The 18,234-nt window shown below is 42.4% G+C and overlaps 1 protein-coding gene across 2 annotated transcripts in view; it reads left to right on the top strand.

Moving 5' to 3' along the window:
* PREP (prolyl endopeptidase) overlaps positions 1 to 18,234 on the top strand; it is a 119,803-nt gene that overhangs the window by 28,352 nt on the left and 73,217 nt on the right. For both annotated transcript variants that reach the window (XM_047732078.1, XM_047732079.1), the window contains exon 6: positions 4,478 to 4,599. In XM_047732078.1, coding sequence (XP_047588034.1) covers positions 4,478 to 4,599 — 122 coding nt within the window. The remainder of the gene's footprint in view (positions 1 to 4,477; positions 4,600 to 18,234) is intronic.

Here is an 18,234-nt window from a genome sequence, read left to right as displayed (position 1 = left end):
TAGAAGTTACACAGGTCATTTGGTTGATTTATCTTGACACTTTCTCGTTGTGAACTTCCAGGACACACCTTTGTTGTTCTTCTCTGTTACACAAAGGTCCTGCTGTGTTCAAGCAGTCTCTTTCTTTCCCCCTTCACTCCTCACCTTTCCAGAGAGAAAGGCCCACCTACCTTGTACCTCGCTGTTGCAAGCTGTCAACAGTCATCTTCTTCATGCTACCCCACCTCTCCACAGGGACCTGTTGTCTTGGTTGGTCTTTACTCATGGGTTTTACAATCCCTTTGTGGGAGGTTTGGAGCTGAGGAACAGAGGTACAGAGGCTCAGTTACTTGTTGGAGGCCTGGAGCTGGCGAGAAGCACAGCTGAGCCAGTACTTTCTGCTACATATGCTGTCCCCTTATCATGACCTACTGTATCGTGTCTTTAGATATGCTAGCTTGCTATTCTGACTTCCCCCAGTTGAATTGGGAATAAGACTATAATTCTTTTCATCTCTTTCGGCTATGTTCAGCTTTTGCTACCTTTTGGTTAGACTAAAGCAATACTTTTTCCTTAATTCTACAAGAAGGGCTGATTTAAGAGTAGGCTTTTTATTTGAGGATGTTGGCTAAAGAAAGACCTCTGTGCTCTGTACACTGAATTAGCTGCCTGTGTTAAGAGTGGTACTGAGTTAGAAATGGCTACTTTTGAGTTCTAGGAGACCAAATAAGTATTCCCCTGGCCATTTCTTGTTAGAGAGCAATGTTATTAATTTGTGAAAAACATGAAAATTATTATTTAGGCTCAGTTTTCAGTGGCAAAAGCAGTAAAGCTTAGTTACAGTGATTGATTTCAGAAAGGTAACATTTGCTCCCTGCAGTAATTTGCTGCCCTCTTGTCCAGAGGACCTCAGCAGCCCTTCAGGTTGTGTAGTGGAGGGACTTACCAATGAGGCTAAGCATTTCCAACCATGTGCTTTCCGGAAAACCCATGGAAAGTCACCAAGTGCTGTAAAAGCTTTCTTTTATATTATGGTGTTCTCTTACTTCTTTTTCATTGTCCTGGAAGCTTAGTACCTTTTTGTAATGAAAAAAATAGTTCAATCTCAAAACATCTTCCAAAATCAGCAAGTATGTATGAATTACTTTCAGGGTGATACCCAACCAATACTTTAAAAAAAAAGGAGAGTGAGACTTCATCTTTGAGAGCATTTTTAGGTTCACAGCAAAATGGAGCAAAAAGCACAGATTTCCCGTATAGCCCTCCCCAACACATGCAGAGCCTCCACTATTACCAGCCTCCCTCCCCTGAGTAGATACAGTCGATGACCCTCCATTGACACGTCATAATCCCCCCAAGTCCAGAGCTTACACTCGAGCTCACTCTTAGTATTGGGTAGTCCACAAGTTAGACAAATGTAGAATGGTAATGTTTCCTCCATTATAGTATCATACAGAGTTTGACCACCCCCAAGCCCTCTTCCACCTGTCCGTCTTCCCCATTCACTAGCCTCTGGCAACCACGGATCTTTCCACTGTCTCCATAGCTGTGCCTTTTCCCAAATGTCTGTAGTTGGAACCATACACTGTGTAGCCTTTTTAGACTGGCTGCTTTGACTTGGTGATATGCATTTAAGTTTCCTCCCATGTCTTTTCATGGTTTGATAATCCATTTCTTCCTATTGCCGGACAGGATTCCATCGTCTGCATACAGCCCAGTTTATTTATCCTCTCACCTATTTTTTAATCCATTCAGCTACTAAAGGGTATCCTGGTAGTGTGCAAGATGTGGCAGTTATCAATAAAGCCACTATAAACATCTGTGTTCAGGTTTTTGTGTGTACATAAGTTTTCAAAAACTTTGGGTAAATACTAAGGAGTGTGATTGCTGGATTGTATTGTAAGAATGTTTAGTTTTGTAAGAAACTACAAAACTGCTTCCAAAGTCACTATGAATTTGCATTCCCACCAGCAATGAATAGGAAGGAGTTCTGTTGCTCCACATCCTCATCAGCATTTGGTGTCGCTGTTGTTCTGGATTTTGTCAATTCTAATAGGTGTGTAGTGGTATATTATTGTTTTAATTTACATTTCTTTGGTGACATGATGTGGACCATCTTTTCATGTGTTGCTTTGCCATCTGTATATCTTTTTTTTTTTTTTTTTTTTTTTTTTTTTTAAAGAAAGCACACACATGCACAGGGGAGGGGCAGAGGGAGAGAGAGAATCCCCAGCAGACTCCACACTTAGCCTCTCAAAGCCTGACGCAGGGCTGGATCTCACCACCCTGAGATCATGACCTGAGCCAAAATCAAGAGTTGGATGCTTAGCCCACTGAGCTGCCCAGGTGCACCTGCAAATCTGCTTTCGTGAGGTTTCTGTTAAAATCTTTGGCCCATTTTTTGATAGGGTTAGAGTTTCAAAAGTTCCTTGTAGGGGCGCCTGGGTGGCTCAGTGGGTTAAGCCTCTGCCTTCAGCTCAGGTCATGATCCCAGCGTCCTAGGATTGAGCCCCGCCTAGGGCTCTCTGCTTAGCAGGGAGCCTGCTTCCCTCACTCTCTGCCTGCCTCTCTGCCTACCTATGATTTCTGCAAATAAATAAATAAAATCTTAAAAAAAAATGTTCCTGGTAAATTTTGGGTGAAAGTCCTGTATCAAATACGTCTTCTGCAGATATTTTTTCCCAGTCTGTGAACCGTTTAATTCTCTTGACAGCATCTTTCACAGAGCAGAATTTTTTTATTTTAATGAAGTCCAGCTTCACTTGGTTCTTTCACGTGTCATACCTTTGACGTTTTATCTAAAAAGTCATTGCCAGGTCTGAGGTCATCCAGATTTTCTCATATGTTACCTTTTGGGAATTTTGTAGTTTTGCATTTACATTTAGGTCTGTGATCCATTTCGAGTTAATGTTTTTGAAAGGTAAAAAGTCTGTGTCTAGGTTCATTTTTTTGCATGTTGGTGTCCAGTTGTCCCACCCACCACTTGTTGAAAAGGCCGACTTTGCTCCTCTGGGTGGCCTTTGCTCCTTTGTTCGAAGACCGATTGACTGTATTTACGCAGGTCTATTTCGGGGTTCTCTGCTCTGCTCTACTGATTCACCTGTCTGTTCTATTGCCGATACCATACTGTTTTGATTACTTACAGTAAATCTTGAAGTCAGGTAGCATCAGTCCTCCAGCTTTGTTCTTTCCCTTCAATATTGTCTTGGCCATTCTGGGTTTTTTCTCTTTCCATATAAACTTTAGGATAAGCCCATGGATAGCCACAAAATAGCTTGTTGGGATTTTTATTGGAATTAAATTGCATCTGTAGATCAAGTGGGGAAGAATTGACATGACAACATTGAGTATTCCTGTCCGTAACCTGGACCTTCTCTCCATTTATTTAGTTCTTTTTGATTTCTTTGATCAGTTTTTTTTTTTTAAGATTTTATTTATTTATTTGGCAGACAGAGATCACAAGTAGGTAGAGAGGCAGGCAGAGAGAGAGGGGGAAGCAGGCTCCCTGCTGAGCAGAGAGCCCAATGCGGGGCTCGATCCCAGGAGCCTGAGATCATGACCTGAGCCGAAGGCCAAGGCTTCACCCACTGAACCACCCAGGTGCCCATGTAGTTTTTCCTCATATAAGTCTTATACATATTTTGTTAGATTTGTACTTGACCATTTAATTTTGGGGGGTACTAATGTAAATGGTATTATGGTTTAAAAAAAAAATTTTTGCCAAGTGAAATAAGTTGAGCAGAGAAGGTCAATTATATTGTTTCACTTATTTGTGGAACATAAGGAAGAGCATGGAGGACATAAGAAGAAGGAAGGGAAAAATGAAGGTGGGGGGAATTGAAGAGGGAGACAAACCGTGAGAGACTATGGACTCTGGGAAACAAACTGAGAGTTTTAGAAGGGAGCGGGGTGGGGATGGGTGAGTCTGGTGATGGGTATTAAGGAGGGCACAGATTGCACGAAGCACTGGGTATTATACGCAAACAATGAATCATGGAACACTACACCAGAAATTAATGATGTACTGTATGGTCACTAACATAACATTATAAATAAAATAAAATTTCTTCATTGAGGTATAATTAACATAGATTTAGGTGCATAACATAATGATTCAATATTTGTAAATATTATGAAATGATCACTATATAAGTCTCCATCATATCCCCATACATAGTTATAAGTATGGGGATAAGTTATAAGCATAAATATAAGTATTTTCTCTCTTAGCAACTTTTAAGTATGCAATACAGTATCATTAACTAACTATGGTCACCATGTTATATATTACATCCTTAATGATACTATGTTTTTAATTTCAAATGCCACATATTCATTGCTGGTATATAAGAAAGTGGTTAACTTTTGCATATTAACTTTGTATCCCATGGCCAGGTAAATAACTTTTTAAACGTTTCTAGCATTGTGCAATATGGGTGGGATAGATTTTTCTTAAAATTGCGAACTACACTTCAGTAAACATTTTTAACTCCTTCAGGTACGGAGACATCCACCAACCTCCATCAAAAGCTGTGTTACCATGTGTTGGGGACTGATCAGTCGGAAGATATTTTGTGTGCTGAGTTTCCGGATGAGCCTAAGTGGATGGGCGGAGCTGAGGTATGGTGCTACTGTGAAATTGCCCCACAAACAGTGTCCCATGGATTGTGTATACGGATGTTCTTGTTGTGTGATCTTTAAGGATGTGATGAGTCCTGTGAGTGAATATTCTCTTGTTAAAAGTGTTGGTATTCCAATTGACTCTTAATAGTGAAGGTGATGATAAACCTTTTAACTGCAACTTCAACATAAAAACCTTAATACAAAGTAATACATGCTTATGGTTAAAATAAAAAAAAGTAAAAGTGCAGAATCACATGAACATTTTGAAACATGAACATTTTGAAATTTAGAGTCTCACGTCTCAGAGGTGAGGAAAGTATCCTTCCCAAAAATTTACTTTGTATAAATGAGAAACTGGGGAGAGAGGGAGTATATGTTTTCCTTTTTTACACAGCTTTCCTCTTCATGCATATTGTTCACTTGTTTTTACATCAAAATGTGCATTTTGAGATTTTTCCCATCTAATAGATATTCAGGTATTGCTTGGGGGTCTTGGCCATAACCAAACTGTATTGGAAGTCTTTGAAGTTACCGGCCCAGATTTTTATTCTGTATCTTGAGAATCAACTATGAAAAAAAACTTAGAGGGACTTGGAGTAAAAACTTAACTCTTCCTAGTTCATTTCTGGGTAGTAAGAAGTATTTTTTAAAGAAAAGCATTCTGAAGGTTTTGATAGAGGTGGGCTGTTGGCCCATTTATAATGGGAATGAGAAATCCACTAGAAGATCTTTATAAAGCTCCTGGAGTCACTTACTTAGAACTTTGGTACAAAAAGGAACATTTGATATTCGAAGTTGTGCTCATGGGTCTGGTTCACAGGAGATAGAATAGGAACCCACAGTGTTTTAGTTCATGTGCATTGATACACCTTATTCCAGATTGTCATTATATTTATTTATTTATAAGTTTCCCTAGACCATGGGTTGGCAGACTGCTGCCTGCCTTCAGGCCACATCTGGCCGGCTGCCAGCTTTAGTAAATAAGGCTTTATTAGAACCCAGCTGCGCCCTTCATTTTGTGTCGTCTGGGGCTGCTGTCGGATGGCAATAGCGGTGTGGAGTCGTTGCAAAAGGCCCCGTGGCCCACAAAGCTAAAATATTTACTTTCTGGCCCTTAGAAAAAACTTGCCAGACTTTAATGCAGTGTGTGAATTTTTAGTTCTGTGACCTGAAACTGTCCTTTTCTCATGCTTTTTCCTTCTCACTGAAGTGCCTCCCCCATGAGCCGTCCTTGTGTAGTTACTACTGTCATTTTTCTCACCTATTTGTTTTTTATGCCGTCTCTGACTCTATTTATAGATTGTTTCTACCCTTTCCTTCTTAGTTCAGCTTCTCCTCCTACTTAAGTCTTCTGGTTACTGTGGTTAATAGATGTTGGTTTATAAAATAATATAGATTTTTACTGTCATCTGAGTGAAACAGTTAGGGAGATGAATAAGCTACCAAGTGATGTTTTAATGTTAGATCATGTGTTTCTCTTTATCTTTTTGGAGGGAAGGTATTGATGCGGAAAACCTTAAATAATATGTTTTAATAACCAATTTTATTCCTCCTGGATTCTTCATAAAATCAAAGACCAACTTTCCTAGAGAAATTTTTATATTTCAAAGCTAATAATTTCATTACAGCAGGCCTGTTTTAATTAAGGTAGATGTATTTGGTTGATACAGTAACATGGATATTGAAAATAAATGCCAGAATATTTATATAATTTAGTGTATTGGACTAAAAGGAAACAAGCTTTATAGTAGAATATGCATGCAGCTCAAGTTGCTTGAATTTCTCTTAATGTTTGGTTGAAGCAGTGAGGTTTGTTTGTTTTTTTTAACTTTTAAGCTGTGGTAAAATATACATAACAGAATTACTGGTTTAATCATTTTTAAGTGTAGAGTTAAGTGTCATTAAGTAAACTGACATCATCGTGCAACCATCACCAACCATATACCTCCAAAACTTTTTAATCTTGCAAAACTGAAACTGCCCCTGTAAGTAATAACTCCCCATCTCCCCTGCTTCCCCCATTCCCTGGCAGCCTTCCTTCTCCTTTCTGTCTCCCTGGGTTGGACTATTCTAGGTGCCACGTATAATTGTCCTCATGTAGTATTCGTCCTTTTGTGACTGGCTGTTTGACTTAGCACAAAGTCTCCTCAGGTTCATCCATGTCATAGCATGTGTCAGAATTTCCTTCCTTTTTATAGTTGAATAATATTCCATTATGGATAGACACCACATTTTATTCATTCATCTGCCGATGTATATGTGGGGTCTTTCCTTAGCATTGTTGTGAGCAGCCAGTTTCGAAGTGAGGGGCACCTGGCTGGCTCAGTCAGTTAAGCATCTGATTCTTGATTTTGGCTCAGATCATGTTCTCAGGGTTGTGATATCGAGCCCCGTGTCAGGCTTGTGCTGGGCGTGGAGTCTGTTTGAGATTCTCTCTCCCTCTGCCCCTCCTCCCCCTACTCACTCACTCACTCTCAAAAAAAAATTAAAAAAAAAAAAATAGCGGAGATCTATATGTATTTAACACATGTACATTCAATTCTACCAGGAAAGTGAAAAGAAAAGCAGGTTTAAGTAGTTGATGTGATCCTTCTACCATTCATTAAAAAGGTGTTCACTCTATGTAAATTATCTGATATAATCTTTACCAAAGCCTCGAAAAGGAGGTGATCATTCTATTCCATTGCATGGAGGAAGTAAAATGCCTGCCCGAGAGATTACCTTGCACGTGCCTGGCTGGAACTGCCTGCTAGGTGTATTAGACCCACAACCTGTGTCTTCCTAACTCCGTGCACTCAGCCTCTCTGGTTAGAAGGAAAGAAGGCTTGTAGAAACAGTAGCGAGGACTGTTGAAAGGATACGTCTGTACTGCACAGAAGTAATAAAGCTGTTAAAAAAACTTTAGGGACATATGTGGTGAGTCCCAAGGAACTTTATATTGGATCAGAGCCTTAATAGTGAAATATACAGAGCAAATCTCCAAGAACCAGCAGGCTTAGTAAGTTGAGGCTGGGTGTGGTCTTCCTTGAAGCTGTGTTCCACCTGCTTGGGTGGTCTTGTTACAACAGGTGACACCCCTCCAGGTGCCAGGGTCGGTCGCTTCATAACCACACACTGATGCGTGGTATTTTTCAAGTAGTACTTTGGGGACCATCATTTTGAACCCAGTGTTTTGTTAATACCTTCCACACTTCAACAGTGTCTGAATGGAGAGCTAGTGTTAAGGTGATGGTGTACTGTGACAGAAACTCCGAGATTGTGTCCTCGTCCTTTCGGTGCGGCCTTGGGCACATCCTTTCTCTCCCGTTCTCTTTCCTTCATTTCCCCTGGGGCTTTTTCGCCTGAAAGTCTATGGCTAGAGGATTCAGCACAACATCTCACTGACCCTGACGCAGGCTTCCTAGGTGAGAAGGTAGCTGCTGGATGTGAGAGCAGCTTGGGCCTTGTGGGTGTGGTTGGAGGGGCTTTTCGGGGGGGGGGGGGGGGGGGCGTGGCTGGCGAGTGTGTGGATATGCGTGGATTTCTCTGGCGACCCGCCATACCCCTCCCTTTGGCTGCTGCAGTCCAGGTTCACTGAGGACTTCCCTTTGTATCCGAGACACTGTCTCCTTAGGACTCCTTTTCCTTCACAGAGGCCTCCTCTGCCTTCTTGCACAGACAGGTCTTCCTGCCTGGAGCAGTCCACCACATAGAACAGGAAGCAGCTTTAGTTTTGCCATCATTGCCCTTGACAGCATCTGCCACCAGGATGACTGATACCATCTAGCAGAACCCACAGCTTCTGGACGTTTTGGGGTATTAGAACTGTTACAGAAGATCCACATGCTGCTTCGCTCTGCCCAGCTCGTATTTGGTGAGCACAAGGGGGACTGGACGGGGAATAGGGACTACTCAACCCCTGCTTGGGGGTTTTGTTTTGTTTTTTCCCATACAAAGACTTTATTCAAGATAGCCTCACAGTAGCACAGCCCAATTATCCACTATCAAGCGCATGAATGAACTAACTGTGGTACATCCCTACAGTAGAATACTACTCAGCAATAGAAAGGAACAGACTGTTGATATATTCAGCAACAGGGATGAATCTCAAAATACTTATGCTCAATGAAAGCTAGAAGAAAGGAGAACGCAGGAATACAGAGTGTTTGGTTATATTTATAGAACACTCTGGAAAATGCAGACTAGTCTATAAAGGCACAATACAGATCACTGGTTGCTTGCAGACGGGGGTTGGGGAACAGGAGGAGGGGATGCGAAGGGGCAGGAGGAGACTCGGGAGGATGATCAGATGGGGACTCTGGAATTGACGTTTCACAGGTGAGGCCATTCTGAGCAATGACAGTCTCCAGTTCTTTCCCCTCTGTTATTCATTGTGGGCTGGTTCTGCAGCAGCCCTGCAGGGAGGAGGAGTTGGAGGAGGCGAACGGGATTCTTGCTGCTCTGGAGCTGTTTGTCGGTGTTTGGTTCCTACTGTCCGCTCGCAGTCATGCCCGGTGTCTTGGTGCGGGCTCCTTGATGGCATCCTTGCGTAGGGAGAGCCCCTCCATTCTGGGAACCTGCGTGCTGCTCTGCGGTGGATAGTAAACGCTCTGGCTCACACTTGTGTTGCCTCCCAAGGCTGCTGCTCCCAGCAGGGTCCCCTCCGTAGCGCCCGTCGTCCATCCTTTTTCTGCAGGGACCTTTCAAGATGGCTGGAGGGAAGCTACCTTCCTGGTGTCTTGTTCTGAGGGAAGCAACCTCCATGGTTTGCTCCATCCCAGAAGGGTGCTGGCCAACGCCGCTCTCCTCACCTGCTGGCCGAGAGCCTCCTCCCTCGGGCCCTGCAGCTCCCTCATGCCCCTGGGGTAACCTGAAACCCATCTAGCATTTGGCTTAGAGGGACAATGGTGTCAATTATTTAATATAGACCAGAAGGCTTTACCTAGAAGGCAGGATTGTGGGAGAATAGAAATTGTCATGTTTTTGAAGATTCTACTGGATTAAAAAAAGTCCCTTTATTTTAAAGTGATTCTCAGAGCATTTGGGGTGTGTGTGGGGGCCGGAAACAGGGAAATCAAGTATTTTGAGGCACTTTTCCCAGCAGAGGGTGCTCTAGAATGAAGATTCTGTAAACGTGTCAAGTACCTTTAGAAAGGATTATGGACAAAATGCCCAGCCTCTCTGTGACCGTCTAGCTGAATTCTGTATTGAGAACCGAATTCTGTCGTAACTAATTCTTGAAAAGAGGGCTTCTTTTTCACAAAGGTAATCCTAATCTTCACGTTTATCACATATCTACGTTGTGTGTTCACTTGTGGTCCCTAATCATCCAAGTATGTGTGTATTTGTGCAGACGTTTGTATATTATATATATATATGTTAACATGTGAAATCACTGCCTAGTGCTGGACTCCGTGGACACACAGTGAACGTTAGTGTGAGGTTCATGCACGTGAAGACCCTCGAGGCCTGGTGTGCACCCAGCTTTGCCTTCCAAAACATGGGTGGCTTGGGTGTCTCGGTGTCCCTCAGGGAATTCCGCCTCACCTGCCCCTCACTCACTGCACAGCTCGGTTTGAGCAGAGCCCTTGCTCACAGCCCTCTTCGTGGTCAGCGGACTTCGGGCATCTCTTCCCCGGAGGTCCAGGAAGCCACAGGCTTGGTGTCCCCTCCCTCCCCACCAGGTGTGAGGGCCGCGCGATTTTCAGGAGCACAGATGGGCACGCTCGGCCCTTTGGAAGCTGTTCTTGTTGTAGTCAGCTCTTCTATTTATGAACATTTCACAGTATTGCTGAGGGGCTTAGGGGCTCATGACACAATGTCTGTCATGTTCCATTCGTCCTTCATTTTAAAGACACTTTGTGCTCCTGACCTGAGCTTTAGGGGCGGAGCCGGCGCGTGCAGCTTGCCTCGCTGGTGAGCCTCATCTCCTCGCGCCGTGAGAGCCTCGCGCTCCGCCCCAGCTCCCAGACCCCATCCCCTGCGCGCGTCGCGGGGGCGGCTGAGCGGCTGTCTTTCTGTCCGTCCGGGGGTGGATCCCCAACCGGACTCATCACCCGTGTCCTCTCTCTCTCCAGCACCGCGGGGCATGATGATATCCATCGTGCTGATTAGCGCGCAGGAACATCCAGCACATGGTGGGGAAGGGAAGTCAGGAGGCCACGCCACAGACCCAACTGTGAGTTAAAGCTAGAAGGCAGGGAAACAGCTCCTCCTGGGGGAGAGTTGGTTTTGGTGGTACGAGGGTTGGATTTGCAAATCAGCCGCTTCTCCCCTCACCCCTTTGGTCAGTAAGGGAGAAAAGAAAACAAACAGTGGATTCTTAACCCGGCTGCTCTGCTCTGCCAGAGAACGACAGTGGCGGCTCTGTCATGTCAAGACCTACCTTACTCATTTTAGTTTGAATGCAGGGTTTTGTTTTTTTTTTTTTTAACCCCCTAAAATTTTCTGTCAGATCTGTTTCTGGCATACTGAGGAACACCTCATACGGGATTTGCGTCGGTTTCTGTTTTCCCGCATTGCTGTGGGACCACAGTGTACTGGGAAAGTGCTCCGACTGAACGACTACCTGTTTGTGTTAACCCACGTCACATGAGCCTGTGACTGCCCCTGTCCTGGTGTACTTCACCACTCCTGTAGTTGTGCACATCCATAGTGAGTCCCCTAAGTGAGAAGCTTTCATTGTAATGATTAGTTTGACCTTTAAAAGTTTTCCTCAGCTAAGTTTTGGAAACATAATATTAAAGAGATAATGTTAGGATTCACTACTATTGTGAAAGGAATCCAAAAGAGACTATAAAATAAAACTGATAAAGTTTCCTACTCTGAGAGGCACATGATTAACTCCCAAAGCTATTAAAATCCGTTTTCATTTCTTTTGTTAATGTTCCAGACAATTTTGAGTCTCACTGCTTTTTAGGTTCCTTTTTTTTTTAATATGCACAATTCTTTTGTCCTAATATTTAAAAGGAATACTTTCCTCAATTTGAAAAAGTGTGTGTAGATTCAAATTATGGGAAAAAAAAAAAACTTCACTTCTTGTTAGATTCTAAGTGGAAATTATTATATATACCAAAAAAATTTCATGTCTGTAGAGGTTTGGTTATTAACACAAGACCACATGACTGGAGTTCAGTAGCTCTTGCATAAAATAGCTTATGAGTTGTTCTTTGAAAATGATAATGTGTTTGGGACACCTGAGTGGCCTCTGTTGGTTAAGCCTCTGCCTTTGGCTCAGGTCACGATCCCAGGGCCCTGGGATCCAGCCCTGTGTTGGGTTCCCTGCTCAGCAAGGAGCCTTCTTCTCTCTCTCTCTCTGTCAAATAAATGAAATCTTTTTTTAAAAAAGAAAAATAGTATGTTTGATGCAAGTCCACATATTATACACACACACACACACATACACACACACATATAAATATTAGCTATGTGTCTTTGTTGTTTTGAAAAACACCCTCGTAGGGATGCCTGGTGGCTCAGTTGGTTAAGCGTCTGCCTTCGGCTCGGGTAATGATCCCAGGGTCCTGGGATCGAGTCCCACATCGGACTCCCTGCTCAGCAGGGAGCGTGCTTCTCCCTCTGCCCTTCACCCCACTGTCTCTCACTCTGTCTTTCTCTGTCTCTCCAATAAAGAAGTAAAATCTTAAAAAAGAAAAAAAAATACCTTATAGACAAATGATTGGGAGTTTACAACATTTAGTGATCTTTGTTCATTTTCTCTTAACATGAGATGCGTAAAGAAAAGTTAGTTGATTCAAGTCATTTAGAAGGCCCAGCTGTCCTTATTGTATAGTATTGAGACTGAGAATAGCCAAATTCAGTGAATTTAAAATTTTTATGTGCTAGTAATAATAATAACATAGGTTTATTGTGGGGTTTTTTTGGTTTTTGTTTTTTTAAAGATTTTATTTATTTGTTTGACAGAGATCACAAGTAGGCAGAGAGTCAGGCAGAGAGAGGAGGAAGCAGGCTTCCCACTGAGCAGAGAGCCTGATGCGGGGCTTGATCCCAGGACCCTGAGACCATGACCCGAGCCAAAGGCAGAGGCTTTAATCCACTGAGCCACCCAGATGCCCCATTTAAAATAAACTATAAAGTTGCCATTTTCCAGAAAAACTGCTAATATTGTCTTATTGTATTTCACACTCATTTCTGTAAATTCATTAAAAAAAAAAAAATGGGGGCGCCTGGGTGGCTCAGTGGGTTAAAGCCTCTGCCTTCGTCAGGTCATGATCTCAGGGACCTGGGATCGAGCCCGGAGTTGGGCTTCTCTGCTCAGCAGGGAGCCTGCTTCCCTTCCTCTCTCTCTGCCTGCCTCTCTGCCAACTGTGATCTCTGTCAAATAAATAAATAAAAACTTTTAAAAAAATGAATGGATGGTAAAGCTGATACATCTTGTAAATATGGAGCAGCTGTGATCCAGACCCAGGTCTGAATGGATCACTGTCACACCTATGTGAGGCATTAACTGAAGATATTTGATAAAAACATTACTTGGGACTAGATTCCCCTCAGGTGTATTCCAGTTGCTGTTTATCTTCTAAAAATTCTGTGGTGTTATGACTCCTGAATGTGTAGAGGTTATATCCTGAATGTGCTGATTCATGTGAATTTTGTGTTTGTTGAAGCAGCATATGTGAGCCTAACAGAATAAAGAACGAAATACATACTCCATCTTACAGCATGAATGATGTCTGTCAAGGGTTTCCTTATATTATTACCTCAGTGTAGCTTAGTGCCACAATACACACAAGTAAAACTTCTTAGTAGTTAATGTGGCTTCTTTAATGAAAGTATGAAGTCTGATAATCCCACACCTTATGCCATTTGATAAGTGTCAATGAATGTGACAGCCATTACTGGGTCCCCTCTTCAAAACAGAATCCAACACTTACAGCAGTTTTCTCCAGTAGCACAAAATACGCCAAGCTGAGAAACCAAAAGATTAGAGGGGAGCACTTCTTTCCACACTCATCTGGCCTCCCTTTTGGGGGAGTTTTCCTCAGTCAGGGCTTGAAAACTGAATAGGTCAGGCTGAGAATTCCCAGCCGACTCATAGTCCTGAGCCACATTCTTTTAGGTAAGCGCCTTATCAGCAGTCGGGTTGAAATCTCATTCTGCACCTGCTGACTCTGGTTTCATTTCTCGCTGATGCCCTGGGAGAAGTGCGTTGTTTGTTGGGCCTGCCCAGGAGTCTGAGTAGTTGTGGGCTCTGCTAGGTTACACACTGCCTGTGTACGAGATGTTGTGATGGCCTTGCATGCTGTTACAGGTCAGGTTCCTTGGCACGCGGACCAGAAGTTGAATGGGCGTGCTTTCAAAGCCTGTGCTGGGGGGCGAGGGCAGAGAACAAGGAGGTGAGCTGTAATGCAGTCATTACGACGACCTCGGCCAGTCCTCCAAGGAGCTCTCGAGCTGCGTTCGCCTTCAGCATTTTCCTGACTGGGGCTTTATACCCTTGAGTTCATCAGTCATTACATGGGGGAAGAACCCAGAAGGATTTGTGATCTTGGGAGAGGCGGTCCTCTCCAACCTGAGGACAGGCCTGGAGGTTCTCAGCCCAGCACTGGCTGCTCCCGGCGCTCAGCCGACCGCAGCCTCCCCTGCACGTGCTGCTGTCCATTGGCAGTCTGTGCCCTTGGGAGTGAACATATGCAGCTCGAGTATATGTCAGCACAGTTCTGGGGACCAGATAGCTGCACCACCGTAGCATATGTAAGAAGGCAGAATTCAAGCAACCGTTTTGAAAGAAATTCTACTTCCCTTTTAAAATCATTTAAGGACCCTCCCCCAGAGCCTTCTCAGCTTTCTCATTCTTCCTCCACCTCCCCTCCCCGTTAGCTGCCCTTCTCTGCACCCCCTTCATACTTCGCACTTCTTGCTGTTACTACTCCGTAGCGTTGCTCTGTGTGCATGTGTGTATCCCTCTCTTACTCGCATCTGAGCATGAGCTGCTCCAGACCCTGTCCTGTTGATCTGTGTGTTTCAGAACCTGGTTCAGCAGTGACCGACTCCCAGTAAACGCTGGTGGAATAAATGGCCTTAGCTCAGACTCCCCGAATAGTGGCCAGCTGTGTTTGATAAGTTTGATAATTTAAATCATGTCCTGTTAAAACCAGCCACTATGGTGACCATAGTTGTCTCCAGCTCCCCTCCCCACCCCAGAAGCAAGGGGGCCCTGACTGGGGTGGCTTTTCATTTGTTTCTCTCCACTGAGGTTTGCCTGGTCATGGATAATGAAAAGCTAAATGGTAAAGAATGGTTATTTATGAGTAAATAAAGAATGATAGCTTTAAGGGGTGCCTGGATGGCTCAGTTGGTTAAGCATCTGCCTTTGGCTCAGGTCTTGATCCCAGGGTCCTGGGATGGAGCCCCACATTGGGCTTCCTGCTCGGCAGGGAGCCTGCTTCTCCCTCTCCCTCAGCTTCCACCCTCATGTTCTCTCTCTTGTGTTCTGTCTCTCAAATTAATAAATAAAATCTTTTTTAAAAAATGATAGCTTTCATCCCTGTTGGTGGTGTTTGGAGTAGAGTTACTGGATTTAATATCCACAAATGTAAATATTTGATTTATAGTAATTCTTAGAAATTTTTTGTTAATTAATACTTAATTACATAAAATGTGATTTTCATGAAATAAGATAATTTGATGTAAGGAAAGTTTATTTAAACAATATAGACATAAAGTAGAAGAAAGCTGTGAAAAACAAAGATTTAAGAATTATGTCTTTTATAATTGGTCGGATTAGTATTACTCCTATGTTGCAACAAGTCTGTGCTTTTGAATCAGATTAATTGCTTCCAGAGAACACAGTTATTCTAGTTGATATCATATTATTTAAAGAAAAAACAATAATATTTTGTGAACAGGAATTTATAGTGTTTTGTGAAGGCCTGATGGGGCCCTTAGCTCAGTTTTTTATCTGTTTTCTTTTTATCTGGATTTCAGAAGAGTCACTTATTTTTTTTAAAGATTTCATTTATTTATTTATTTGTCAGAGAGAGAGAGAGCACAAATAGGGGGAACAGCAGGCAGAGGGAGAAGCAGGCTCCCCACTGAATAGGGAGCCCGATTTGGGGCTTTATCCCAGGACCCTGGGATCATGACCAGCATCAGAGGCAGATGCTTAATCGACTGAACCACCTAGGCATCCCAGAAAAGTCCCTTTTTTTTCTGTTGAGATGCAAGTGTCCTCTTCGTTAACAGTATTTTTCTCTCCTCCTCCCAGTGATTTCCAAAATTAATTTTTAAAATTGCCTTTAACTAGTCTGAATGTGAAGCTAAGGTTAATAAATATACATTATTACGATTTTAGTGGAAGACATTTCTAACCTATGTATTTGGGGATAGCAGTGACACTTAAAAATGATTTCAAAATCTGAGACTTTGAGCATCTGAAAATTCAGAATTGTTTCCAGTTTAGCAAATTTGCTTGGTGACTATGGACTGTCACTGGGTTGTGATGAAGAGAGCTACAGTGAAAAAGACAGACTGAATTGGCATCCCAACAGTAATGTACCTTGGGGCTTTCTACCTTAGATTAAATATAAACAGCTACAATACTTAGTCCAGACAGAAATGCTGAGAAAAACTCATTAGACATGCTCACAACACCTGTCATCAAAGGTTTGGTGTGGTTCTTGCAGTGAGTTTTACTGCCCTGTCTTTCCGTCAGCTGGATCACTGCAACTGAATTAATCATCATTTATGATCGATATATCATAACTTTAATCACTAAGCTATAAAAATTCCATCTTCATTTAAAGGATAAGAAAACAAAACTATGAAGTATTAATGAGGCTACTTTTCATTACATCTGATAAAGTTATGATCATAAGATTGCTTGACAATATTCACAAAGGATCAATTAAAAATAAGGTGAAACTAAAATTCTGGACATGAGTTTATTAACTTTGTATATGAAAACCTTAAGGAAAACATAAAAGCTTAGAAATAGGGTATACATAACTACCAAAGCAGTCAAAGAAGGGACAGTGTTCATAAAGAAATTTTTATTAATGCAGTACCAAGAGGAAAGAAGGGGAGAGCAAAGTGAATAGAATACTTGAAATTAAAAATGTGGAAGCCAGTATATCAGCAATAACAATTAATGGAAATGGAATATGGATACTTAGGTTAGATTTTTTTTAAACTCAGTCAAGTCTAACGTTACTTGCATGAGACCCACTTAACATGATGACAGGTAAGTTGGAAATAACCGTGAGAATGAGAATGGAGAAAAGAATTAATGGAAATCAGAAATTTATATGAGGTTTTTCCAAAACTAATGATCTCCGGAAAGACTGTGAGGAGCCTGGCAAAAGATGGAAGAGAATGCACTGGAGGCATTCGATGTTATGTGTGGTTTGTGGCAAAAACCCATACAGTGAAATGCGTTTCATGTTTGTGATGGGAAACTGCTCTGAACACAGAAAAATGTCACCAGGAAAGAGCAGCCAAATTAAACAGGATTTTCTAGAATTTTTGGTAAAACTGTAACTTACTTAGAATCCCACTTCTGTTTCTCAAGTACATATTATCTCTGTTCTTCAGAACAGTTTTTTCTGAGAAAGAGATGTTCAATTTACAACATCCAGTGCGCCACCGAGTGTTTAAAAATGTTGGGCACTTTAGACAGGCATAGGCATTATGATTGATTTATAAATGCAGAAGAATCTGATTGACTAGCAACAGGTGGTCTACCAAAATGAACCTGTAGACAGAGAGTGAATGGGTATTTTTGTTTGGAGAGCTGGAATCTAATTCCTGCAAATTTAAGCACTTGCTGCAGCTAGGCAGTAAAATCTGAAGTAGTCCATCCTCAGACACTCTCGTCTGGGTGACATTTAGCTTGGGGCCATCACATTGCCCTGGTGGAAGGAATCAGTGCATATGGGCTTGATGAGAGCAGTGCAGCAAGTTCGAGTGAATGTTGGACAGTTTCACCTCTACATAGAAGAAGCATGCCCCAAAGGCTGCAGGTAGTTCATAGAAGTTTCAGTGGAACAGAAACAGCAAAAATACCTTACTGTGTAATGAGATGGAAGGAAATATGTCATTGTTACATTTTTTATGAATCATGGGTATCGTCTTTGAAATTAATTCCATATTAATTATGTCCTTAATTCTTATATTTGTGTATTTCAAGCATGCACAATAATATACTCTTAAAGATATAATTATCTAATAAAAATTAAAAATTAGTTAAAACAATGAAAACATAATGACAGGTATTTGCCTCTGGCCTTGGCACTGTAACTGGTCCTAGAGCAGCCCTCCTGCTATCAACAGCGAGAAAACCACTCGAGATCAAGCAGTCTCCTTTGCAAATGTAGTCAGCAGGCATTGCCGGACCATCATCTGTAAGAGCAGCAAGTCCTATGACAGCCCCATCTTTCTGCCTTTCTGGATATATTTTCTGGAATCTGGCACAAGGACGGAGGAGCCCACAGAATATTGCAGTCTCCCTGACTTAGTATCTAAACAATTCAGGAAGACTGAAGCCACTGGAATTTGCCAGCAGGGAACTACCACGAAGAGTCCCAGAATTCTGCCTTGGTCTCCCTTTGTGTCCTAGCTGACCTTTAAGTAGTACATGCATAGGATGAGACTTCATGATTCAGGCTAACAACTACCAGGGAGCTGTAAGCCAAC

The sequence above is a fragment of the Lutra lutra genome, chromosome 6, assembly GCF_902655055.1.
Source record: "Lutra lutra chromosome 6, mLutLut1.2, whole genome shotgun sequence".
Taxonomy (NCBI): Eukaryota; Metazoa; Chordata; class Mammalia; order Carnivora; family Mustelidae; genus Lutra; species Lutra lutra.
Note: the sequence above shows the minus strand (reverse complement) of the source record. Positions and strands in the feature narration are given on the sequence as shown.